Below are 25,288 nucleotides of genomic sequence, written 5' to 3'. Positions count from 1 at the left end.
AGTAGGTGCCCAGTATTTAGGGGCTTTGTCCCGAATGGGGGTGCTACTTATAACCAGTACTCTAAATCACTTCATTTGATTTGTCAAGAGGAAAACATCAGCCGAACGCCAGCAGGCCGCGTTCTGACACAGGCCGGCTTTTTCCTGAAGGAGTTTGCGCTTCCACTGACCCTGGCCACGCCCTGATCGGGATCCCGGGACGCTCAAACTGGCGGCGACAGCCAGGGGGCAGCCTGGGTACTCCCGCTGCCAGGCCCCTCCTCCAGGGTGTCTCGGCCCCAGGCCTCGCCCCGTAGTGGGTGGGCTCGGGCCCTGGGTTCCTGGCCGCCGAGGAGTCTCCGTGTCCTCGGAGAGGGGTGGGCCGGCCCTAGCGCCGGGCTGGGGGCTCGCGGGCCGCAAAGGTCACGACTCTAGTGCAGGGTCTGCGAGATGCTGTGTGTGTGTGTGTGTGTGTGTGTGTGTGTGTGTGTTCTCGCGGTGGGAGGTCTGGGAGCCACGCACACCGGGCAGTAAGGCACCTAGGGTCACCACCAACAAGTGGCCAGCGGGGCGGTTCCGGCGGCCCCTTTAAGACGCCATTCAGCCCCGCCTCGCGCCGCACCCCCCGCCGGGAGCCGTGCCACGTGACCCGGGTCTTGTGACTGGCGGGGGGGGGAAGCCAGGAGGGGAAGCCCGCCCGCCGCCCGCGACAGGGCCATCCCCGCCGCCGCCCGCTAGGAGCGGGACCGCCGCTGCGCCGTCCGGGAGTCCCCGCCAGTCCGAGGCGGAGCGGGAGTCGGAGAGGGAGCAGGGCCGGGCGCGGTGGGCGCCACCCGCCATGGACCACAAACCCCTGCTGCAGGAGCGGCCTCCTGCCTACAACCTGGAGGCCGGCCAGGGCGACTTCGCGTGCGGCCCGCACGGCTACGGCGCCATCCCCACCGCGCCCCCGCCGCCGCCCTACCCCTACCTCGTCACAGGTGGGCACGGAGGGCAGGGGCCCGGGCGGGCGCGTCCGCGGGACCTGAGAAGGGGGCTGCGGGACTCGGCGCCGGGGGCGGGGCCGGGGGCGGTCCGAGCGGGCGGGGCGCCCGGGGATCAAACTTGGGGCCGAATCCTAGGGCGACCTTTGACCCCGATATCAACTTTTCTCCGGGCGCTGCCCACGCGCAGTTTGGGGACGCGGGGCCCCAGGGGCGGGCGGCCTGTGGGGAAGGGTTGGGGGAAATCTCCCGCGCGGGGAAACTGCTGCCCCGCACCTTCAGCCCTTCTTGGGGGTTACGCGCACCAGGCCCGCCGTTCCCAGGAAGCGTCACAACCCGGGTTCAAATGAACTTCATTAACGAGGCTCTGTCTGCACTTTAGCACCCAATAAAGTTCCTAGGAGGTACTTCGTGAAGGCAACTGTTGTCTTGATTTTGAAAAGGAGAGTTTTTTTGTGTGTGGCAGCGGTGGGGGCGAGGAAGGGCCGGAGAAGTGGTTCACCAACTCCCCAGATTTCCCTCCTTGCCCGCCTTCTGATGTGCGCTCCTGTCCACAGGGATACCCACCCACCACCCCAGGGTCTACAACATCCACAGTCGGAATGTCACCCGGTACCCTGCCAATTCCATCGTTGTCGTCGGCGGCTGCCCAGTCTGCAGGTATGTCACAGGCCTGGGGACCAGTCCCCAGAAGCCTCTGGGAACGCACATACCCAGAACTTCATAAAGGCAGCGCCGGTGGAGTGGGTCCGCCTGGACTTGGGACAAGCTGTGGTGGGCAGGAGTGGGTTCGGCCATCCTGGGCCTGAGCCTGTCCCATGGGTTCCGTTGTTTAGAAGGGTTGAGAGCTTTGGGCTGTTGAGTCCCAAGTGAATTGGTTGCAGAAATGTGTAACGGTTGGATCGATGGCTCCTCATCCCTGGTTCTCTTGAACGTGGTGGAAAGGTTTTCTCCTCCCTGAAGTGTGTGGGCAGGGGAGCCCTGGACTCAAATGGCCAGTGGGTTCAAGGAGCTGGAGGCCCAGGAGGCGGGGAGAGCTGCAGCTGTAAACACTGAATCCGGATGGAAATGAGGCAGAAGCGGTTTTTCATGTCCTCGAACTGGAGCCTTCACGGGCTTCTAATGCCTGTTTGCGCGGGGCCGGAGGTGCAGCTAGCTAGGTGCTTGTTCTCCGTGGGTCCTGAGGATGCAAATTCAGACAAGACTCCATCCTGACCTTGGCGGATTCGAGTGCTGGGACAGTTGAGAAAGTCAGCTCGGACTCGCAAGGACCGTTTTTTGTGTCTGGGAGGAGGAAGTTTAAGTCTCTGAGATGGGATTGAGAAAGCCTGGTTTACACTCACGCTTACTTTTGAAAGCATATGGAGAAGGCCCAGAGTGGCACGAAAGGGAAGTTAATGATTTCACAGTCACGGGGCAGCGAGTGGGAGACCAGAGCCGGAGAAGAGGGAGGACGTGACAGAGATGGGAGCAAAAGACTGGACCCCCAGAGCCAACCGTGGCCCAGTAAAGGGGCCGTGGGCAGGGGAGAGCCCTGGGAGCCCTGTGCCAGCCAGGGGGCCCCACTTGCAAACTCAGAAAGAGTGTCTCTTCTGACACATCTGGTGGGAGTCAGGCCTTTGGAAAATGCGAAGGGGGAGAGGGGAAGGGCAGACAGCTGGCCTCCTGAACACCCCTCTCCCCACAGGGCACGAGGGGCGCCAGAGCAGTTGGGGTTTGAAGGTACTGGGAGGGCTTGGGTTAGAGGGGGCACGGACTCGGGGGCTGGTCATACGCTGCTGGGCAGGGTAAGGGTCAGGGCTGGGTTCCATGCAGAGAGCGCCTCCTAGGGTCCTGGGGAGTTGCATGAAGAGGTGAGGACTGGAAACCCGCTGTGTGTGAGGCTGGCCCTGGGTGCTCAGCCCTGGCGTGTGCATGGCCCCTCTGTCCCCGCTCAGACCAGCTGGAGGATTCCAAGGGCCCGTTTTTTGGAGTGGGGGTCTTCACGTCACCCCCCAATGTAAGCGAGGTGTCAGACTGGCAAGTTCAAGGAGGATCAGGAAGGTACCTGGAGCAGAGGGGTCTGGCTGGGATTTCAGTGTCTCCCTGCCATGTCCGACTGCCACCTTCCAGTGGTGCCCAGCCAGCCGGAGGAGCTGGGTTCAGGTCCTGACCCCACCCGTTACCAGCTGGGCCTGTGAGCCTCCTGTGGGCCCAGGCCCCTGAGTTCAGAGGAGTGGACACCAGCAACAAGGCCCTTGTGGCCCGTGGAGGCTGGGAGCCAAGGCCGAGATGGCTGCAGGGCTGTGGAGCTTCCCGCACGCTGGCTGGGCTGCTGCCAGGTGAGGGAGCGTTTCTGAGACCTGCCTTTCCCTAGGGTGGGAGCTGTGTCATTTCGGAGGCCTGTGGCTTCTGCCCAGTGGTCCCCAGTCATTCTGAATCTGGACCAAGGCTGGGCTGTGTTCTCTGCAATCAGGGGAGGGTCTTTGTCTGGGCTGAGGAACCCCTGGGTAGTGATAGGGCTGCATGTGGAGAAGGTGCCCTGAGCAACAGGGGACAAAGGCTGGAATGTGACAGAGGGGTCAAAGGCTGGGCTGAGGGCAGGGGCACCTGCATCTGGAACCAGGCTGCTTCTGTCTTGGGATCACTGTCTTCTGCCTCTGGGTCGGGGGTGGGTGGCAGGCAGTGAGGAGTGGGTGCTCTGAAAACAAGTTCGGGGTGGAAGCAAGCACTCCGACCCCCTCCGGGTCGTGTCCTCCTGCGGGCCCTCCCGTCTGTGAGGTAGAGGGATGACGCCAGCAGTCAGGGTCCTCTCTGGACTTCGGTACCTCACACGGGAGTGTCCCTGTCCTCCGTGCTGGAGAGAGGGGTGGCGCGTTCTCTGCCTTTGTAGTGTTGTGGGGTGTGGGCATGGCCGGCCAGTGGGCGGGGGTGGGCAGGGCAGCTGGGCAGCACCAAGGAGGGAGAAGCCAGGCACTCTCTGAGGAAGTGTTGCTGTGGTTTGGGGCGTGGGCTCGGGGGCTCTTGGTTGGGTCTTCTCCAGGGAAGAGTGGAGAGGTTCCCCCAGGGCGCAGTCCAGTGCGGCTGCTGTCTGGCGTCATCGGGTTGGGAGACAGGACACTTCTCAGCGACCACACTGCGGCCTCCCTTTCCATCCAGCCCGCCAAGCTCGTTCCTCCCCCTCCCTGGCAGCTTGGCAGGAATTTGCTGAAGTCACATGGCTGCGATTCCCTCTGAGTGAGATCTGGTGTAAGAGTCTGTGTCACTTGTCACTTTGCCATTGTCTGGCTTTCACTTAAGCAGCCTGACTCCAGCGTCCCTTTTTAGCCGACTGCAGGGGCATCGTGTCCAGTCCAGTGGACGAGTGGGTGTGCTCCTCATTGCACCCTGCCCTCAGCCCTTGGCCTGCCGGCTCCTGCCAGCCCACGGGCCTCTGTGCACTGGTCCCCCCGTGGGGTGTCGCTGCCCTCGCTGCAGGGCTGTGGGTCTGGGATCCGGGCCGTGCTGGGTTCGTTCGCCCTGGGCTGGGGTGGGGCTGTGGCGTGTTGAGAAGGTGCCCTGAGTGACAGGGGTCAAAGGCTGGAATGTGACGAAAGCAGCCTGGCCTGCACCGGGCCCCTCGCCAACGCTGGCTGGGGTTTGTTGGGTATTTAGTTTGGGGGTGACCAGAAGGGTAGGAGGGAATCCAGGAACAAGTGGAGGCCTTGGAAGCCAAGACAGAGGCTCAGGGAACATCCGTCAGGGTCCAGGGTGCGGCACTGGGTGGTCAGCATGGGTGCAGCTGGTGACCCGAGGAGAGTTCTGGGAGGCAAGAGGCAGGCCTCAAGCATGTGAACAGGGCACGGGGGTGACAAGGTGGGGTGCACGAGGCCTGTGACCGAGCCTTGGGGAGCTGTCTGTGCCTGGACTGGCTGGGAAACAGGCTGCCAGGATGGTCCCTGCCTGAGTCACAGCCCTGGGGCTCCCCCCAGCCTGAGGGGGCAGCAGCAGACCCATGAGTCGGGACTTGTGTCCTGGGCTGTATAGTAGGCACAGTGTGCAGACCCGGGGCCCAGGGCTGGCCTGTCAGCTGCTGGCTCTCCAGGTAGCACCCTGGGTCTCTAGTCCGCTGCTCCTGGACCAAGCGTGGGTGGCCCACGGAGAGTCCCCAGCAGACTTGCTGCCTGGTGGGCCTCCCCAAGGTCCTAACCTCTGGCTCAACCCCCCGCTCCAGGCAGCTGTCCTTGGGCTTCCTTGGAGTTTTGGAGAGCTGGGAGACCGCACCTGAGCTTGTTCCCAGCTGCCCCAGAGTGGCTAGTGGCCCTGCGGATGTGGTGAGCCCTGCCCCTGCCGAGGCAGGTGTACCTCCCACTCCTGAGGTGGAGAGATTGGACCGACTTTGAAGGGGGCTGGCTGGGTGTTTTGGGGCTTCTGGCCCTCCTTCCCTGGCCTTGGGCCACCGGAAGTCCTCGTGAAGGAGGCTGTCCTCCTCTGAGGGCCGGTGTGGTCTTGCTTCCGGGGCTGGATGCCGCCTGGAGCCACCCTGTGCTATGTAGTGAGTGGGGGTGAGCGGGGAGGGCTGTTGGAGCTGGGGGCACCGACTGAACAGGGCCCTCCCTCCTGGGGCTCCAGCTTCCTTGGTGGGGCAGTGATGGTACCTGGGCGGGGGTTGCCGTGAGGATTCCAGGTGGTGAGGGCCAGGTTCTTCCTGTTTGGGCGGCTGGCCTTGGGATGTTCTGGGGACAGGTGGGCTCAGGGCCTCCAGCGTGTTCACCGTGGAGGCCCACCCAGACCTGCTCTTGACAGATGTCAGTGGAATTAAGTGTCTACTTTCTTCAGAAGGTCAGAGTCAGGAGTTAAACAAGTGTCTTCAGAATTAGTTCTCTAATTCCCTGGAGTCCCCCCGCCCCTCCACCCATTGCTCAAGAATGGGGCGGGGGCGGGGGGGTGTGGCTCAGCCACAGCTGAAGCCACTCGCTCAGATTGGGTTCTGGGCCAGTTGGTGAAGAGTTGAAACTCACTCACCTGGGCCTGACGGAATCTGACATGTAGGGGCTTTGGGAGGGAGGTCGTGAGGCTGTTGGGCAGAGGCCTGTATGAGGGTGGCATGCCTTTCCCCTGGGGCAGGGGCTCCGTACCCCATGCTTGTTCGGGCATCCCCTCCCTCCCACAGGGTACCCCACAGTGGGTACAAGGGTGCGTGTTGCTGCATCAGGATTGGCTTAGAGGCCAGACTGTACTTTTCAGTTCAGGATCATTGAGGTTTTGGGGCAGTGTCTGTAGTCAAAACGGTAATATTTCTGCAGCAAGACACGAATATTCACATTAAGTGGATAAATCAGTTCAGGTTACGTGTGGCTGCTGGTGAGTTTGCCGCAAACTTACTGCACTTTGCTTTTTTGCTGTGCGTCCTAATGGGACATGCAGACCCATGTGGTTCCACGTGGTTCTCGGGGTGTCAGCTGTGGGAGGAAGCAGGAACAGCCTGCGTGACGCCAGAGTGCCGAGTGGTCCGAGGCCGGCAGGCCACCTGGCTCCTCTAGGGGTGGCTTGAGCTATGACCATGGACAGAGTAGGTGTGTTCCCAGCCCAGGGCAGCCTGTCATATCCACCCATGTGTGGGGTAGAGCTGGTGGCCCAAGGCCTTCCTGAGCCCTCAGCCCCTTTGGCCGTGAGGCCTCAAGTGTCTTTTCAGCTGGAATCTTAGGCCACCTGCCCTGACTCGTGGCCTGAGAGCCCTGGAGCTGGGGCTTGCCCTGACTGGGAATCGAACCAGTGACCTTTCAGTTCACAGGCCGGTGCTCAGTCCACTGAGCCACGCCAGCCAGGGCATTAGCAGTCTTCACTACAGGACTTCTCATATTTCCTAAGCACACGCTGTGACTCCAGGAGGGAAAGATGGGCACCTCCCCCAAACTGACCAAGAAACCCCCCTTCTCTCTTGCAGAGCTTGTGGGGGGCTAGTGTTTCAGGGTGAGCACCTCGGAACTGCTTCTGGAACACACGTTGGTGTCCCTTGTAGTTGTTTTAGGCATTCCCTCCTGCATGGGCGGGAGGCGGGTACTGAGTGTGACTTCAAGCTGCTGCAAACCGGGCTTCCTCCTAGTCTATTTTTTGATTCCTAGCAGATCAGGAAGCAAGCGGCCCGCTCATTCCCACCGGAGCCTGCTCTGCAGGGCAGTGGGTGCGTTCTGCACCAGGGTCTGCCCCCGGGGGGGCCGACAGCCACGAGCAGTAGCAGCTCTCACGTGAGCGCGTGACTCCCTGAGAACGGGCCGCAGTGTAGCAGCACCTCCGGCATTTTGAGTGGAGGGAGGAAGCCCAGTTTCGGCATCGTTCAGCTTGACACTGGTTTGCCCTCTTGTCGGTAAGCTGGACCTCCTGCCCGTGCAAGGTGGCAAAGTGAGGAGCAGGGGCTGCCCACACACGCTGTGGTGCGAGGGCCCTCAGCTGTACTCGCTGATGCTGCGGCTGAGGGGCCAGTGGCACGTCCTCCCCGCCAGCAGTGCAGGCGTATGGAAGCAGTGGGAAGGAGTGCCAGGGCCCCCGCCTGAGGCTGCCCTCAGCTGCCCGGGTGGCAGAGGAGGGCTGGAGGTGCCCAGGCCCCCAGGGAGCAGCTGGTTCCTGCTGGCTTTCTCCGGCTCCCCGGTGTGGTAGGAGTGAAGCATTTCCCGCTGGGCTGGGCGGGCTATTGTAGTTGGCATTTTAACTTTAGCCGAGCCCAGGCCTTGCCTGACTTTGGGGTCTTTGAAAATGACCCTTGAACCTGAGCGGTGACTTCAGGTGTCTGACCTGTACTCTGGCGCCTGACTTGGTGATGTCCCCTAGGTGTCTGAGGTACTGTGCACATTAAAGGTAAATGACTTTCTTCCTGAAGAGGAAGCTTTGAGATGAGCTTTCTCGGGATAAGGGGTCTTTCAGACATTGTGTGAACATGGCTGATTTTAGCCTTTTACAAAAATCTGCTGTCCCCACCCCCCAATCCAAAAATCAAAATTCTGAACTCTGTCCCTGTTTTTCCTTTAACCCTCACCTGAGGATATGTTTATTGGGTTGAGAAAGGAAGGGGGATGAGGAGAGAGAAATACGGACTGGTTGCCTCACGGGGCCCCGACTGGGGACTGAACCTGCAGCCTCTAGGTAGGCCTCTGTTCCTGTTTAGAAAACTAAAACGTTCCAACACTGGGAAGAAATAAATGATTTGGTTTCTGGGTATTGCTGTTTTCAAAGATGCAAGAATTTTCATAGAAAGCAGCACTTGCTTCTCACTGTTCCTTTTGTAAGAGGAAACGTGGCAGGTGCCATGGCCACTGAGCGTCTGTGCTTTTGTAAGCGGTGGCTTTCAAGTGGTTTTTCCTCCCTGTTCACCAGCTCCGGGCAGCGGCCGCCTGCTTGCCCCTCTGCACAGGGCAGAGGACGTGGTGGCTGTCGAGGCCGGAGGGGCGAAGACTGCCTTTGCAGACGCCGGCACTGTGATGCGCCGGGGGCCTGGGGGGCCATCAGGCTGAGGGCCCTAACCTGAGCCCCCCCCTCTCTCTCCACAGAGTTGGGGTTCTGGAGGACTCCTTCACCTTCCTGGGCATCTTCTTGGCCATCGTCCTCTTCCCCTTTGGGTTCATCTGCTGTTTTGCCTTGAGGAAGCGAAGATGTCCCAACTGTGGAGCAAACTTCACCTAAAGGGGGCAGCGCACCTGGCGTTCCTGCGTCCAGCTGTCTTTTTCTAATGTAAATGTCGTGTACAATAGCTTTATTTGATTAAGCTTCAGGACTGTTTTGTAGAGGGAGGTGGGACAGATGTGGCACGTGCCAGCCGGGTTCACGGTCACGGAGTGTGGCCTCGCAGCAGCACTGCTCCCAAGGGCAAGGGCGACTCGATAAGCACTGCTTTTATTTTTGCAGTCTTCAGTTTGAGAAGGGCGAGAAGTACTGTTTTAAATAAATGAGATTCATGCCATTGCTTACCTGGTTCTGCTTATTTGGTGTGCGAACACTGCCGGCTCGGAAGTCAAGTCTGGTTCGGGAAAGCCAAACACAGGAAGTGGAGACTAGAGTAACATACCGTCACCCAGCCCCACGTCGGTCAGTCCTGCTCTTTCTTAATAGGCATGCACAGCTCCAGAGAATGTTGTTTTCGAGTTCTCTTTTATTATTGAAATGAAACGCAACACCTTGACGTTTACAGAGCACGCACCTCAGTGCCAAGGACAAGGCAAGCCCTCCTGTCCTGTGCGAGGCAGGTGAGTGGCCACTGTGAAGGCGGAAGAGCCCGGGTGGGTGAGTCAAGCGGGCCTGTGGAAGTCATCTGCTAGCGCAGAGCCGGAAGATCCCGGCCGGCCGGAGCTCTCGCGGCCCAGGCAAGGTGGGCACACCCTCCCCTCTCCCTTATTGACACACCTCTGCAACCTACACCCTGTCCCCTCCCCACTGCTGAAAATAGGGCTTCTGTGGACACTACTCTCACCTAAATGCTGGGAGGAGCAGCAGGCCACTTAACTGACCTGACTGTGGTTTCTTTGCTGGCTGGCGTGTCTGCTCTCAAGACAGAGGTGCTGCCTGACACCTGCACTTTGCCTGACTCGGCCCTGGGAAGCCCTCACACAGTCCTGTGTCACCAGCCCCCACCGCGGGCCGACCTAGCTGGGAGGAGGACAAGACCATGAATGCGAAGTGCCACACGCACTGGTTTACCTGCAGCTGTCCTTGGCCAGTTTCAGGCGCGTAGAAAAAAACAGCATAATAAGACCAGAGGAGCAGTATGAGCGGCTAGCCTCCCTTCCCTGCCCACCCAGTGAATGGCCTGGGTGTGACTTTTAATCATGACTCTCCACACCTCCAAAATAGGGCCTAAATCCTTGGCAGCCTGTGACGACCTCGGCCACTCGCTCAGAGTTCCCTCCCAGAGAAGCCCAGGTTCATAGTGGGTGATGGCAGGTCCGAGCCACAATGCAGACGCTCCCGGCCTGGCCTGCCAGCGCAGTCCCTGCGTCAGCACCTGACGCGAAGCGGAGGGGGAAATCGGGGAAATCGAAGTGGTGGAGGCTGCTCAGTGAGCGCGCCGGGGCTCGCGCACGTGTCTCCCTGCCAGCCCCCGGGCTACCCTGGAACCACCAGGGTCAGGAGCCCCTGGGAACTTTTCAAGTACCAGGTGCCAGGGCTGTGCTTGGGGCAGGCTGAGGCCTCTGCTCTGCCACCGCCTCTAAGTCATGGGGAAGGTCAGGGCTGTTCTGCTCGGGCAGCTCTGCACTGGACTACACAAAAATTTAAAAATTTTAAGTTAAATTTATATAATACTCTCATAATTTATATTGCTTAAGATTCTTTAGATAAACATCATAATGCTACTTCAGAGCAGAAGCTTTATAAAGTGAAACTGGTCTCATTTGTACTCGGTGTACAGTAAACCGTCAGGAGAGCACGGACTAGCCCTTGTTCTGGCTACTTGTACAGTGATCGGAGCATTTCAAAAGTAATACAGGAAGACTGGAACCAACTTTACTGGGTTTTGAACAGAATAGGAAGAAAACAGTTTAAATGATTGAGCTGGTCACTCAACTGATTTATCTCCTTACAGACAGAAGTGTGCAAACCCAACTGTGACAGAGAGAAGGCACTGACTTGCTCCAGTCAGCGTGCGCGCGGAGTCAGGCGCCCCCTGGTGAAGCCGTGCGGTGGGCGCGGCCCACACCAGACCTGTCGTTTTGCAAGTGAGAACTTAACCTTAGAAGATCCTGACGAATTCCTCGGCCAGCTTTTCACCGGATGATGGGTGCGGACCGGTCATTGGTCACCGTCGGTCGGAGTTTCACAGTAGCAAAGGGGTTCTCCCCGCTGTGGGGAAGAAAAAATGTGTGCAGGAGCTACTACAAGATGGGAATTAGATTTAAAGGTGCTGACAACACTTGTTCTGTAAAACCACATACACCTCGTGTACATGCCTTTTCTGACTGCGAGAAGTGTCACTGGCATTCTCTCCATGCCGCCCCTTCCAGAGCTATCAGAGCGTTACATTTCGGACACAGGAGAGCCCAGCTCTCTGCAGTCCTCTGCTGGGGGGGGAGGGGGGACACAGCCATCTAGGACCAGGCCTGGATGAAGTTGCCAAGCACAGTGTGTGTGACCAGGAGACCGCCCTCCTGGACCTGGGCAGATGCCTCCTCGGACCGGTGAAAACAAGGTGGCCACATTCTCCTGACCCCACGGGCCCGAGCCTGTCCTCAGGACCCAGCCTCCTGGCCGGTGCACGGAGGGAGGGAGGCCCTCCTGGGGCCCCACAGGGAGGCAGCTGAACCAGGGGCCGCTCGCTAACAGGGAGGGCGACCTGCAGGGGGGAGGGGTTGGTGGAGCGTCACATACCTGAGGAAAGGAAGCTTTGCAGTCCCATTCGTAGTGTTCTGTGAGAGAGACAAAGAGGAATTTATGGAAGGCTCATGAAATTGGGACATTTTAAGTAAGACCCGAAGGTAAAGGCATTTAAAACAAGGGATTATTTAAAGTTGCGGATATTTGAAAGAGCCCTAGAGATGCGAGTCATTTGAGACTATCATGTGTTTTTTTTCTTGATATTTTGAAGGAATAAGAGCAAAACCAGAAAACATTTTAAAAGGCAGGGAGGGACCCTCACATGCGTGGAACAGCTCAGGACACAGAGGGAAGACCCAGGGCTCGCTGCGCTCAGCCCACGGCCTTTCAGGTGTGAAACCAGCGAGGGCAGTTGGCTTTTGGAGCCTAATCCCGAACGAAGCCATGAAGCACAGTGAGCAAGACTAAAGCCTTGTTGGGTTTGGTGCCCAGAGGCCAGTGCCGACTGCTCCCCAGAGACTTGTAGGGAGTTCCACCAAGTGGGGAAGAGACCCCGAATGAGTAAACACTGTCTTTGCCTCCAGGGGGCTTGGGGATGTCCCCATGTGGCCAGGGACCAGGTGTGTGCCTTCTTGTCTTCCTGCAAAAGGCCTGCAGCCTTTAAGAATCTGCTTCCAGTCTGTCTGGGCTGCTAGAAGCAGCAAGCACTGGTCAGAGCACATGGGCTGACTCAGGTGGCCGCCCTCTGATGGGGGCGCCCGCGGGACCTGGGACCTGCTGCTGGAAGCTCCCTGCACTACCTGTGGGCGGGCGCACAGGCCTCTCTGCACCTCGACTAGAGCTCCTCTCACGCCCGCGGCCGGCCAGGGGCTGAAGGCCATGTGGGCAGAAGCCCGGGCCAGGGCTCCTGGGGAGGCCTCTGCTGGGTTTTGGATGTACCCACTCTCCAGGCAGAGGGCTACGGACACTAGGGCTACTTCAGACCTGTGCCTGCTGTCTCTGAGAACCACACTGCTTGACCTTGAACCCCAAGCCCAGCAGAGTTATCCTGATGGGGAGCCCCAGCACCAGGAGGCGGAGTCCCAACTCTGTGTCTGCTTTTCTCACTGAAGTACAAGCAGCCGCCCTGCTTAGTGCATCCAAGCAGGGCTTTAAGTGGTTCCTCCTCAGGGCAGGGAGCAAGCACTCTGGGTGTGGCATGCACAGTATTTAGGGATGAAAACACACCAGGATGCCTGTACCGCCCTAGCAGAAAGCCTAAACGGGCCCCCAGGTCAGAAGGAAGGGCAGCCGAGTCCTCTTGGCCTGGGAAGTGCACTTCCTGCCAAATAGGAGTTCTCAGGGTCAGCCTCCAGGGACACAGTGGAAACCACATCCTTCTGCCTGCCTTTTGTGGGGGGTGTGTGTGGGGGGGTGGGCAGTGTCTTCTTGCCATGTAATTCACATCTGAGGAGACTCTGCGCTGACCTGGCAACTGAAAACACCCCACCTGGGAGCATCCCACATGTCCTCAAGGCAAAACCTCGGGGCTTGTTCCCAGAGGACCTCCGGCCTCCACGGAGCTTCGGAATGAGTTCAGCTGCCCTGTGTCATTTGGGTGCTTAGCCCACAATGTGAGAGAAACAAAGTGGAGAAGTATCACAGCCCACCCTAGGAAGGACAGTGACAAGGAGGACGCCTTGTGCTGAGGAGGAGGCAAAAGAATCCACAATGGACGTGAAACCACCCTCATTCATCTAGTAAGGAAGCTCACCTTAGTCCTGGAGTGTCTTCAGAACTCCGCTCCCCACCCCCCCCCAACACACACACACACACACACACACACACACACACAGCCCCATCCCTCTCTGCCTGGCACGGGGAGCCCTGTGAGGGACGTCTGTCCTGCCTGCTGCCCACAGAGCACCAGAGGGCACCTCTCCTGCAGCAGCTTCCCTCAGCCCTGGGGAGAAAGCCATGTGCTTAACGCTCTGCTGCCCGAGGAAGGGGCAGGAACAGAAGGCGGGGTGCTGTGCGCGGGCCTCAGTTCCCTGGACAGGCTCCGCCCTCTTCACGGCAGCCAGCCTTCCTCTGCTGACGGTCTGTTTCGATCCAGCCAACAAGGAGGTTTAAAAACAAAGTTAGGCCCCATTTACAGTTCAGATGCTAAATAACATTATTGACTGTTGACATTTAAAAACAGGACCCTTCCACACCCAATTCAGCGGAGTAAGAACTACCTCAGGGCTTCCCTCACCCAGCCTGCTCCATGCGGTACAACCACGGAGAGGTAAAACATGCCACCTCCTTTCCCAACATTGGCGACCGTCTGTGTTGGCTAAAACGTGTTTTCATTTATAATGCCAGTGTTATGATTCTGGGGCAAGATTCTTTTTACCTTAGAAGGCATTATACAATCTTAAAGAAATGGAGCTAGGTGGTCATTTTCAACGGCTGCTAATATCCCAGAAAGAGGGACACAGGACATGCGTGCCTCTGGACGGACGAGCCGCGGCCAGTGACACGCTCTGGCAGCGTGGGACAGGCTAACAAACAGCACACTCTGGTCAAGGCTGGAAATACAGGAGAAAGGGGACGTGGGAAAGGGCACCACGTGGCTGCGACCCGCAAAGCCCAGGTTGGGAGCAGACACCGGGAGGCTCTCCTACAGGTAAGTTACAAGGAAGAGACAGAGGAGACCTGTAGACGGACAAAGACTTGTCACGAGCCTCAGTGACCAACGACGATGGAAGGAGCCGACCTGGACCCAGACTCCAACAGCTGTGCCGTCGAGAAATGCTTAATGGGACTGTCGGACACTTGAGTGACCCGTTGAGGGTCCTCGGGAACCACTGTCAGTTTCTAGAGATATGATCATTGGCACTGTGGTCACATAAAAAAAAAAGTGGGGGGGGACCTGTAAGATATTTACAAATGATCTGAAGTCTGGCATTAGCTTCAGACTGATCTGGGGGGAGGTGGGGAAGAGATGAAAACAAGGTCGGTAAACGAATCGGTAACTGTTATTAGATTATTAGATCATCACATTATTCTCTTCATTTGTAAGTACGTCTGAATTTTTCCACAGGGAAAAGCTGAAAATCGACAAAAACGGGAAGGACCGTAGACCGACAGGCCGCACCCGCACGCCCCGGCCCAAGTTTTATGACATGCAGTTGTAAGGTTTTTTTTTTTTTAAATAAAAGGAATTTTTATGCTTTTAGAAATGCCTTAAGATCATTTCCAAATAGTTTGAATATTGTTTTAAAATGTACTAGGGCCTTTAATAAAACAGCATGTGATGTCTTCGCCCTTCCGAGCCATTCCTCCAGCCGTTGGCGTCCACCTCCATGACGGCAGAATGGAAAGGCTCCACTTTCAACAGCCACATGTCTTTTGAAGATAATTTTTGGAATTAGATATTTGTGGTCATTTGGAACAATAAAGCTGCAAATGAAATACTGTGTAGCGAGCGTATCTAAGAAGAGAGTCCAGACAAAGACACGCTTGGACCCAGCATGCCGCTGCAGCAGCCTGTGAAGAGGCAGGCGTGTTCCAGATACCTTGGGGCTCACATGAGAACACGGCACGTTTTTAGGAGGGTCCCCATTTTGGGGAGCCCACCTACGCACCTCTCCCAGCTGAACAAAACCACCAGTAGTGGTGTCAATGGGGCAGAGCTGCGGAGCCACGCGCCCCTCGCCATGAGGAGCAGGGAGAGGGCTTCTGTGTGCCCTGCAGAGAGACCACGAGGTAACTGAAAGGTCACGGCAAAGCAGTCACTGCACTGATTGTGTGGGGACAACCGCCAGCGCCCTGGGGGTGTTCCCGAGCCACATGCAACCTGGAACGTGAAGCTCAGCCCACTCTGACCCTCGCCCAGGCCCCTGCCCGTGCTCGGCACTCTGGCGAGCAGCTGCATGTTGCTGGAGAAACCACCACGTGGACCGGGCTTGTGTTAAATCCTGACCCCAAATCGTAAATGAGCAGCTGTCATCAGCCCTGCTTTCCTACAGCTCTTTGAAGTGCACTCACCTTCTTGCTCTTTAAAACATGGACTTTACAGATTTTCTCTCTCAAGCCTGCTCACCACCACTGCCCGCCCCTGCCCCCTGCTGGCCACACCTCACCGCTGAGCACCGCTCACCTCCCCAGTCTTCCTGCCCAGCAGCACCTCCTCAGCCACCTCCCCCCTTCTGCTCTACTGTATAATCTGTACTGAAAAAAATGAGGAGAACAGAACGCCTGTGACTCTAGCATCCAGGAATGGCCGCCTGCCTTCCCTGCTCCTCGAGGACGCCAAGCATGTGACCTCCTGAGGGGTTTTAAACTTTCTCCTCCTTCCATCCAGGAAGCTCCTCTTGACCCCTGCATGGTGGGCTCCTTGCCATTCAGGTGTAAGCTCAGATGTCACCCCCTTAGAAGTCCTCCGCTGTAGAGCCTTGTGCCGCCTGGGTCCCCCGGTCACCATGTCCAGAGCCCACCCAGGCCCGGCACTCAGTGGACAGCGTGGTCATAGGAATGACAGGTGTGGCCTGACTCCTGGCGGGGCTGCTTAGGGGGAGGGACACGCACGCGCAGGGACACAGGTCTGCACAACACCCAGCACCGAGGAAACACTTCTGAAGACGTGGAGATCAGGCTACCACTTTTACCTTAAGCCTTCCTTCAAAAAAGAGCATGCAAACTGAGGAAAATGCAAGATAAGGTGACTAAGTGCCTCCCGGCGGCGGCCAGGACCAAGAGCAGGGAGAGAGGAAAACCTGAGACAGACTGGCGAACGGGGGGATGCGCTGTGTGTGGATCGTCCTTCACAGGCGGGACAGACACGGAAGGCCCGAAGCCGGGAAGTGGACAGGTGTATGGTGGAGAAGGGGACCTAGAGGGGCGAGGAGGCGGCCCTACCCCACACTCCGGTGGGGATAACCCCCGCGCCTCCAGAGACCGCCACTCGGGATTCGGGTCGTAGAGGGTGAGGCAGCAGCTCTACTCACCGAAGCGGGGGTTTCTGGTCTGGGCTCCGGGGCTTTCAAGGCAGAAGGGGGTTTGGAGACATCTGCTCTCTTCTCTGCAGCCGCTCTCGTGGACAAGCAGTCCAGGTAGTCCGGCGGGGGGATGGGCACGGCCGCGCTGCTCTTCTCGGACAAGTCCACTGTGCTCACGCTTCTCACTGGCGCCAGGCTGACAGCCGGAGTCAGAGAACACATGTGAGATGAGGTTCTGCCCGGGAACCCCACACCCCCAACACAGCCCATGATGAGGACAAGAGACGAGTCACAGTGGGCACAGGAGGAGGAGACTACCACACACACACACACATACACACACACAGGACCATCATCGTCATCATCTGGATCTGAGTGTAGACACACACACACACACATACACACAGGATCATCATCATCATCTGGATCTGAGTGTAGACACACACACATACACACTCACACACACTATACTCACACACACACACAGCCATCATCATCATCTGGATCTGAGGAGTGTAGATTTAGGGGCGATTGGGAGAAGGTGCCAAGGGAAGCCTGTTGGTGTACCCAGACCACAGGGGCAGACAGGATGGTGCAGGAAGTGGAGGAAAGGAGAGAGGGCGGAGGACAGGTCCCGAAGGACACCCACATTAAACAGTGGGCAGAAGTGGGGCCTGTGAGGGGACTGGGAGGGATGGCTGGTGAGGTGAGGGGACAATGAATAGAGGGCCAGGTCTAGACCCCTGAGCAGGAGAGCATTTCAAAAAATGCGATCCCAGAGAGGGAAACGTGGGCCTTGGATGCAGCTACGGGGGGTGGTGGGGACACTGGGGTGGGGCCAGAGGGCTGCTGGGGGAGGGGCTGGGGCAGGCATCCTCACGGCCCACAGTCAGGAAAGCCCGTGGAAACTGAAATCGCTAGGCAGTGAGTGTGGGGTCGCAGCCTCCTGCGTCGTCCCCGTGACCTGGGGCATCCCACACACCCAGGTAGAATGCTGATTCTCCTGCACACAGCAGGTCGAGCTTTCTGTCACGGGGGAACAGGAGCCGCAGTCGAGTCCTACCTTGGTGAGGGCGCGCTGGCGGTCTCCTTGGCATTTTCTTCCAGCAGCTTCGTGTACGACGACGGGAACCAGCCCCTTCTGCACGGGAGGGTCGGGAGAAGAGGCCTGGCTGCGGTGTGAGCAGCAGACAAGTGACGACAAACACACCGGGGACAACTCGGGGCAGACGGTGCCCTTTCACTCCACGGCACAGTGCGCATTTTACATACAGTTAATTTCACTCGGATTCGCTTTTCATCTTCTCCCCCCGCCTGTGGCTTTATTTAATAGGTGAATAATCTACACAGAGAATCAATTTAACGTACTTATGCAGATTATCTTTGAGAAATCCAAAGTCACGTTAAAAAACAAAAAACCGAGAGAATACTTAAACCCACCTCAGAGGTGACTTCATTCGATCTAAGCGATCTATTCATGCATCAAATTTACCTACACACGCACACACACGCACACACACGCAGGAAGCCCGGGACGGGGTAAGTCCAGTCCACTAAAGTAGAGCTAGAACTGAACTGCGACCCGAACGCTGGCTACAATGCGGCACGTTCACAAGGACCACGCGCCGCCAACAGGGAGACCATGCTCTCGGAAGCGCTGGGCGGCTCGGACGCCTGCTGGACCCTCCCTCCGAGACTCACGCTTTAGAGGCATCATGCTCCCCGTAAAGCCAGCCGTCTTTCTCCTCGGAGATGAGCAGTGTGATGACGTCTCCCTGTGCGAAGCTGAGCAGCGTCTGGTTGCTGCCAGCGGTGTGTGGGAAGATGGTTTTCACCTTCTGCTTTTTCATCATGTTCAGTCCAGTTGCGACCGAAACCGAGCGCTGCAAACTGGGGTCATCTGCAGCAGCTGCTGAAAACGAATACAGCAGGGCGGCCTTTCAGAGGACAGTCAGGTCGTTTCCGACAGGACACACAGACCCCAGGTGTGTCCTATCCCCCCACGTCCTTCCCTTTGCCGGGGTGGGCAGGGCCTACGAGGAGCACAGGCGGAGCTCTGGCCCCAGGTGTCTCCCGGGGGATCCCTTTGGCAGACCCAGAGGATACAGCAGCGTCTGCCAAGCTTCACCCACCCTCTGCCTTGCTCCCCACGGCTGGCTCTCTGAGGGAGGTGAACCGCCCCTCCACCACCCTCCACCAACTGCGCTCACGGCTCTCCTTCCCCTGCTGTCTCAATGCGAATCAGAGGCTACCTGAGGCCTCAGCTCACACCCAACCGCCCACCGCTGGGCCACCGGAGGAGAAAACCGGAAATGCTCCTCTGAGGACAAGCACCTATGCTGAGCCCTCCCTAATTCCCAGTCCACGCTCTCAACCCTTCTGAGGGTGGCACGCAGCAGAGCCAGACCCAGGCTGGGGGCGGCCTGGCTCCATGGCCCACGGCGCACACCGCGCACGACAGGCTGCAGCAGCAGCAGCAGCGCTGGGCATTGTGTGTCTCCATTCGAATACAGCCTCATCCTCACCACTCCAAAAAAAATTGGAGGGGAGAAGTTTTTCGTTTTAGACTTTTCCGGTCAAATGTTGCTAATCTAGTATTAAAAACAAAGTAAGATCTCTTTCTGCTTTATTCTTACACAGTCTCACTAACTACAGTATAAACTTTGCTAGTTTCTTACCACGCAGCTCTCTAATTACCTCGGTGGTGCCAAATCCACCAGCAATCTTATTTTGCTTTTACCAGAAAGAATCAATGGTTTGAATGACTGGGGTGCACATGACATTATCTGTTTTAACTTTATACTGTATATAACTCGTGGCCCTGCTTTCAAAGGCAGATGACTGCAGACTATTCTCTTCCCAGCTGCCGTTCAGAAAATCTCATCTCCTCCCCAAAGCCGCACACAGTATCTGGGCTCTGTCCAGCACTCGGCCCGATGGCTGTGACTCTCATAAGCCAGGGGCCTGGGAGAAACCCGGGCAGAGAGGCAGGGGCCAGCAGCCACGCGCCCCTGAGGCGTCTGCAAACAATGACTGGTCCCGATTTATTGAAATACAGAGCTGAGAAATTTAAGCAGTTAGAACTTAGTCTCCAGAAAGTATGACGTACTGTTAGAGATGATGAAAATCACTGATTATAATTCAAAGGGAGCCTGTGGGTAAGATTAATAACCGTAATTTTGTCATGTGAACTGTTAAAAGTTTGTTGTATTGAAAAAAGAAATTACAATCGCCACCAAATATGAGACAGAGTGGTGGGGGGTGTCTCTATACATTCAATGCTATTTATTTACCTAATTTTTTAAACTTAAAAAAATTTACTTTTATTGTATTTTTCCCTCATCACCATTTAGTCCCCTTATGCTCCTCCCCCTCAATCACCACACTGCCTTATATTCTATTTTAAAAATAACACCTTTCAATAGTATATTTACTCTTGTAAACATCAATTAGTATGTCAAATTAGTACTGCTCTCTGGTTTTATTATAAAGTCAGGGCTTTACTTGTTCTGAGGTGTAAGTTCTTCTAGCATGGGGTGCGTGCCCCCCCCCACACTCATTTATCTCTGCCTCACGATGCATTTATCAAAACTATTTATTTTAAAGATTTAGAAGGGTGGGAGTGGTGGGGGGTCAATGCAGACAGCTGTAACTGAACAACAACAAAATAATTTTAAAAATACATAAAATAAAAATTTAGAAAGGTAATTTAAAAGAAACATCTTACCTGAATTCTGTGCAACTGTTGCTGGGTTATTGAACATATCAACCAGAGGACTGGTGTTCGCTCTGGCTGAAGGGGCTGGGGGCACCTTTGGTGGACATAAGAAAGGGTGTCAGTCTTTCCCGACCTGTGAGGCGTCTGTGTTCACTTCACGTCAACGTACCACAGCCGCGGCGGCATTACAGGTTCCCAGGGCTGCTCTGTATGACCTGCTTAAATTCCAATCAGTTTTCCCCAAAGTTCTCTTAGTTGTAGGGCAATATCCCATTTTGAATTATTTCGAGAATACCATTTTTTTTCATTTTTGTCTTTAGAGAAGCAGTTATCTTTAAAAATACCCCCCGCCCCTCCCCCGCAAACACAACCAAGCCCTTGCTCCCGTACCCTCTCACGCCCTGGCGACCACTAATCTACTTCCTGTTTCTGTGACTTCAGGCTCCCTCTTAAGTGCCACTTGGCTAGAGGATTCTAGATGTGAAATAACGTTTCCACAGAATTTTGAGTGCATTGCTCCATTGAGTGCTAACACCTTGTTTCGCCAACAAGAAATCTGGTAAAGCTTCTCTTTTCTTGGTAAGCAATCTACTTTTTTCCCTCCCAAGTTGCCAGAATTTTCTGCTTATCCCTGACTTCCTGTTACCCATCCAGGTTTGGCCTTTTCGCCATGTCCAGGACCGCTCCGGCTGCCGTGCTGGGGACCAGGCAGAAGGCCACCGTGGCATCTCTGCGGAGGCCGCAGTCAGAGCTGCGGGTGCGAGGACGGGCTGGGCTTGGGACACGCTTTGAAGATGGAAACGACAGGGTCGGCCATGGGCTGATAGCGGCCCAAGAAAGAGGGAAACAAGTCATTTTGTGTCTGAGCTACCGGAGGATGAAGCTGTCATTTACTGGAGGGAGACGAGTGTGGAGAAGCAGGTTGGGAGTAAGAAAACCAGTCACTTGCGTTTGGACAAGCTGGATCTGAGATCTCCGTTGCGCAGCCAGTGGTGATGCTGGGTGGGCAGCTGAATGTATCTCCATGCGTCAGCTGGTCTAACAGAATGTTTATCCTCTTTCTGATTTTTCAGAAAGTCCCCTTTCTGGTTTTGCGCTGTGTTTTGCAAGTTTTTTTGGCTTACTTTTCCAAGCAGTTCCATTCTTCTAATGAGCCCATACACGTTATTACGTGCTTTGTTTTTGAGGATGGAGGGAGAAATGAAAAACAAAGCTTTTATTTTAGAAAATTTTTGAACGGGGCAGAAGTAGAAAGACTAGCACAGTAAATCCCCACGTACCCCACACCTGGCTTCAACAGCTCCCCTTTCCCGGCCAGTCTCTTCGTGTACGCCCGGCCCCACCCCTCTGCCCCACGCCTGGATTGCTTTGAAGCAAACCCTAGACACAGCACTTGAACTATGAATAATAATCCAGTTTTCGATCTCCAAGGACTCATTGATTCTTCTCTGTGAATGCAATATTCTTTCATCTCTTTCAAACGACTTCTCTTCTGCCCGCCTGGCTCTGCTGCCTCCAATGCTGGTCATTTTGTTTTCAGTTTGTGCGTATTCTTATGATATTGGTTTCTTCACCTGCTCAGTGATTCTCGGTTGTCCGGGCACCTTTGCACATATGGCAGCCACTCTTCTTTCTGAGTCTGTATTTTGCCTGGTTCTCATTATCCCAGAGTGCCACTGTGATGTGGGAAGAGGGAAGACACTTCAAGGACTGTGCCCTATGTCTTGTGTTCCGGCCAGTGGACAGAAGCCCCTGCTGCCTGCGGTTCAGCAGGGATTGGACAAGGGGAGGGGACAGACCGACCTACATGGTCTGAATCAGTCCCCCAACCCACACGCAGAGAAACGCCCCAGCTCTCCTCCGCTGCTCCTGCCCACTGCCTCTGAGCTTCCTGCTCTGCGCTCTGGAGAACCTTGCCCTGGCACGTCCTTGGGGCCGAGGTTTCCTATTCCGATCTCCTGGCACCGGCCTTGCAGAGACTCCCCAGCGCGCCGGCCCATTGGCAGCACCTCTTCTATCGCCTGTGCAGCCCCGGGTCTGTGCTGTAGGCTGCCAGAGCGTGTCCAGGGTCTCTGTTGTCACTTCAGAGTTGTAGGTGGAGGGGGGGTGGACGCTTGTTCTAACAAGACCCTGGATCCAAATCTCCACGTGTTGGTGGACAGTTGTAAGGCCCAGATTCAGGAACAGCAAACTATGACACTCAGATTCATCGCTTTGGTGACTCTTTGGGAAGTGCCTCATACTGCGATGAAAGGCATCAGAGTTCCGCTAATCTGTCCTCTAAGACACCTACATGCCCTTCACTGAGGGTAAACTTACGAAGGTGGAGTCACTGCAACTCAAAACAGTAACGATAACATTTCTAAAACAAAGGGATCAGTGCTAAACATAGGCCAAAACATTTGCGCAGCTAATGCCAACAAAAGCTAAGTGATGAGAGCAGCCCTGAAAGGGGGACCCGTGATTCCCACCAGCAAAGGCCCCGGTCCTCCTGCAAATCACACCACTGCACACACAGCTGGGGCCCCGAGGGAACCAGCTCCTACCACGTTGCTTCTCTCCACCATGGGCGAAGGCTGAGGCGTCCAGGGTGCTGGGGTGGACAGAGGGGTCTTTATTTCCTCTATCATGTTGATGATTTCCTCTGGCACCTTGGTGGCATCACAACAGGTTTTCTGCCACCGAGGCAGTTTGGAGTTGAGTAGCTCTGCAGACTGGAAATCCAAAGGAAACAAAATCGAGGACAAATGAGTATGGTTTCAAGAGGTGACAAAATGACATCGAGTCATTGAAAACACTCCTGGCTTATCGCCAGAGGTGTGGGAGCTCTGGGCTAAATTCAGCGAGTGGTTTAAGCATCTATGAGTACCTGCTGTCTTATGTGCCAAGAAGGATGCAGGGTTCTGTTCTAAAAGAACTGATCCTCTCCCTCCCTGTGAATACAGAGTTTAAGACTAAATACAAGGACTGTAATCCTTAAGAACAAGTTAAAAAACTAAAAGGGAAGGGCTGAGCAATGTATATTAATCGCCACTGTTTCTCCTGTGGCCCCAAAGCGTCAACCACCACTTTCTCCCCCCACTCCTGCAGCAGGTGCCTCCAAGACAGGCGATGGGACCGGGAGTGGGTTCAGAGCCATGGGGAAGGGAACTGGACCCGCATGTCAGAGAAGTGAATCGGATGGGCCCACGGGACTGAGGGACTACAAAGTGCGGTGGGCTCTGTAGAGTCAGAGACAGCGCTGGGAAAACGCTCTGGCCCTCTGGGGCTGGCAGACTATGGGCTTTGCAGAGAAGCTGGGCTGCAGAGCAGGGACGCGGAAGGACAAAGGTAAGCCCCACGCCCCCGGAGGCAGAGGCCTCTGTCCCAGGCTTCCACAAGCCTGTCTCTGCTTCTTACCACCGGAGGTTCCCTGAAAGCCTTTCGGGGAACCTTCTTTTCCAGGGCAGCAATCTGACTGGAGAGGGGAGGTGGGGGACCTTTCCTGAAGCTGTTTTCATAGCGACCACACTACTTTTACTGAGAGTCTATGTGCACCAGGGGTGGGCTGGGGGGTGTTGATGGAAATCCCACCAGAGGACAGAGCCCCTCCCCGACACCACCCGTGTCCTGGCTGCAACCTGGCACAGCGGTTGCTGGGCCTACTTTCTCAGGGGCCACTGAAGGGACGGGGATGCTCCGGACGCCTGAGAGAAGGCTCAGAGGGTCCTCGGAGGGTGGAAGACACGTGCGCATAGAAAGCAGCAGGTTTGGTTTGTGCCACGCTGAAGAGCCTACCTGGGACCCAAGGTTAAGTGTGAGAGGAGACTACCAACACTAGAGCTCTCAGGAAATCGGCCGGGTTGCCTCCTGACACTGTGAGCGCCCCATCGCTGGCAGGGTGTCGCCAAAGGACAGGAGCTTCAAGGTCGCTTCTGTCCCCCTCCAGCCTTTGGCCCTGCCCCAGTAGCACCCCCAGCGTGGAAATCAACGCTGCTGAAACCAGTACCGTGCGCTGTGGTCAAAAGCAATCACCTATAACAAGTTTAGAGCTTAGGTCTCTAGATCTGAATATTCCTTAAGTTGCAGAATCTTTATGGAATATGTGAGACGTGACATATGCATATTTGCAAGACCTAGTTTTTTTCACCTAAAAAAAAAAAAAGAGGAGGTGGCCTTATATTCAGGCTCTTATATAGCGTTTCGTAACCCGGAGCACTCTCCAAATTACTTTATTACGAATAACAACGAATGACTGACACCAATCAAGGCTGCTTTTGCGTGCTTACGTAGGCCCAAGAGAATTCATAACTGAGGAAAAGAGGAAAGGAAATCTAACGCGTTTTGTACTGGCTACTGGGGCCGTAAGCGCAGAACACAGTGCACGTGGTGGGGGAGGGCGGTGAAGGCCCGTGACCCGGCTGATGAGAACGTGACCGCCACCTTGAAGAGGAGCGAAAAGTAGCTCCAGCCAGCATCCCGACGCTGTGGACGGGTCTGTGGCCTGGATACAACTTCCACGTGTGCCAGACCCTCACGGCGAGCACCCCCGACCCTCCGGGAGGAGTGGACCGGGGCTGCGGGACTCCTTCTGTGGCTCTGACGCACCACTAAAAGTCTGAGAAGAGCTCACTCGCAGGACAGAAAAGGAAAAAAGTGACCTTTCTCAACTACTGAGCATTATTTTACGGAAGATTTTAAATATGGATGTATCACTAAACTAATTAAATGCTATAAGCTGACATCTGACCACTTCGTCTACGTTTCTGAAAGTCTGAAATCTTATTGGCGAAAGAGGCCAGCTGCTTTACGTCGGGGCCTGTGCGGAAGGGCAAGCACGTCAAGGGCATTTACACAGACACAAAACGAGTGCCCGTCATCGCACAGCCGGAAACCGCACCCACCTGTGAGTGGTAGCACCGCAAGTGGTGCGAGAAGCTGCAGTGTCTGTCCACCAGGAAGCAGAAGCGCCTCTTCTCTTCGAGCAGAGCTTCCTTGCAGCCATCGGCGATAAATTTCTGGATTTCATTCTGGCGAGAAGTAATGGTTTCTACATACTAGGGAAATAGTAATGACACAATCGTGACATGAGGGACCCAACAGCTACACAGCCTGACATTTACCTTCTGTCATCTCTCCGCTTGGTTCGATAATGGAGTAACTACTAAATGAAGACAAACACCGGACGGAATAACAAAGATGTAGCCTGACCCGGCAGATACCAGGGCTCTCGTGAAGATCACCCACCGACTCACCGAAGAGAGAAGTTGCCAAAGGCCCTAAGTTCCACCGGGCAATTTGCACGAAATGTTACTTTGTACTCGGGGCTAAGATCCTGTTCTATTGGATCTTTGGAACCAATCATGGGCTTTGGAACCAGAAAGTTCAGCTCAAACCCAGCTCCAAGT

At 55.9% G+C, this 25,288-nt stretch overlaps 2 protein-coding genes across 7 annotated transcripts in view; one reads left to right on the top strand and one right to left on the bottom strand.

The window, feature by feature from the left end:
- Positions 1 to 471: 471 nt before the first annotated feature.
- Positions 472 to 10,618, top strand: BRI3 (brain protein I3). Of its 2 annotated transcripts, XR_011651376.1 has the most exons (5): positions 472 to 959; positions 1,520 to 1,622; positions 8,465 to 8,645; positions 9,103 to 9,634; positions 10,492 to 10,618. XR_011651376.1 is itself a non-coding variant. In XM_053926371.2 (4 exons), exons 1-3 carry the CDS (start codon positions 818 to 820, stop codon positions 8,595 to 8,597), a joined length of 378 nt encoding a protein of 125 aa, XP_053782346.1. In that variant the 5' UTR covers positions 472 to 817; the 3' UTR covers positions 8,598 to 8,645; positions 8,820 to 8,877. The 2 variants fall into 2 exon arrangements, 1 of the variants encoding a protein (XP_053782346.1); XM_053926371.2 differs by lacking the exons at positions 9,103 to 9,634; positions 10,492 to 10,618 and adding an exon at positions 8,820 to 8,877.
- Positions 10,391 to 25,288, bottom strand: part of BAIAP2L1 (BAR/IMD domain containing adaptor protein 2 like 1) — a 55,223-nt gene continuing 40,325 nt past the window's right edge. For 4 of the 5 annotated variants that reach the window (XM_053926364.2, XM_053926367.2, XM_053926366.2 and 1 more), the window contains 8 exons: positions 24,785 to 24,937; positions 22,448 to 22,615; positions 19,911 to 19,995; positions 17,885 to 18,095; positions 17,247 to 17,324; positions 16,193 to 16,379; positions 11,274 to 11,311; positions 10,391 to 10,748 (listed from right to left, as the gene is read on the bottom strand). In XM_053926364.2, the coding sequence (XP_053782339.1) occupies positions 10,673 to 10,748; positions 11,274 to 11,311; positions 16,193 to 16,379; positions 17,247 to 17,324; positions 17,885 to 18,095; positions 19,911 to 19,995; positions 22,448 to 22,615; positions 24,785 to 24,937 (996 nt within the window). In that variant the 3' untranslated portion in view covers positions 10,391 to 10,672. The remainder of the gene's footprint in view (positions 10,749 to 11,273; positions 11,312 to 16,192; positions 16,380 to 17,246; positions 17,325 to 17,884; positions 18,096 to 19,910; positions 19,996 to 22,447; positions 22,616 to 24,784; positions 24,938 to 25,288) is intronic. The other variant, XM_053926365.2, reaches the window with a different exon arrangement.

This window comes from Desmodus rotundus, chromosome 6 (genome assembly GCF_022682495.2).
Source record: "Desmodus rotundus isolate HL8 chromosome 6, HLdesRot8A.1, whole genome shotgun sequence".
Lineage (NCBI taxonomy): Eukaryota > Metazoa > Chordata > Mammalia > Chiroptera > Phyllostomidae > Desmodus > Desmodus rotundus.
Note: the sequence above shows the minus strand (reverse complement) of the source record. Positions and strands in the feature narration are given on the sequence as shown.

What these genes read in the sequence shown, in the direction of transcription:
- BRI3 (XM_053926371.2), top strand. Translation starts at nt 818, where the DNA reads ATGGACCACAAACCCCTGCTGCAGGAGCGGCCTCCTGCCTACAACCTG. An exon ending in CTACCCCTACCTCGTCACAG is followed by an intron (nt 960 to 1,519) that starts GTGGGCACGGAG and finishes TCCTGTCCACAG; the next exon opens with GGATACCCACCCACCACCCC. An exon ending in GGCGGCTGCCCAGTCTGCAG is followed by an intron (nt 1,623 to 8,464) that starts GTATGTCACAGG and finishes CTCTCTCCACAG; the next exon opens with AGTTGGGGTTCTGGAGGACT.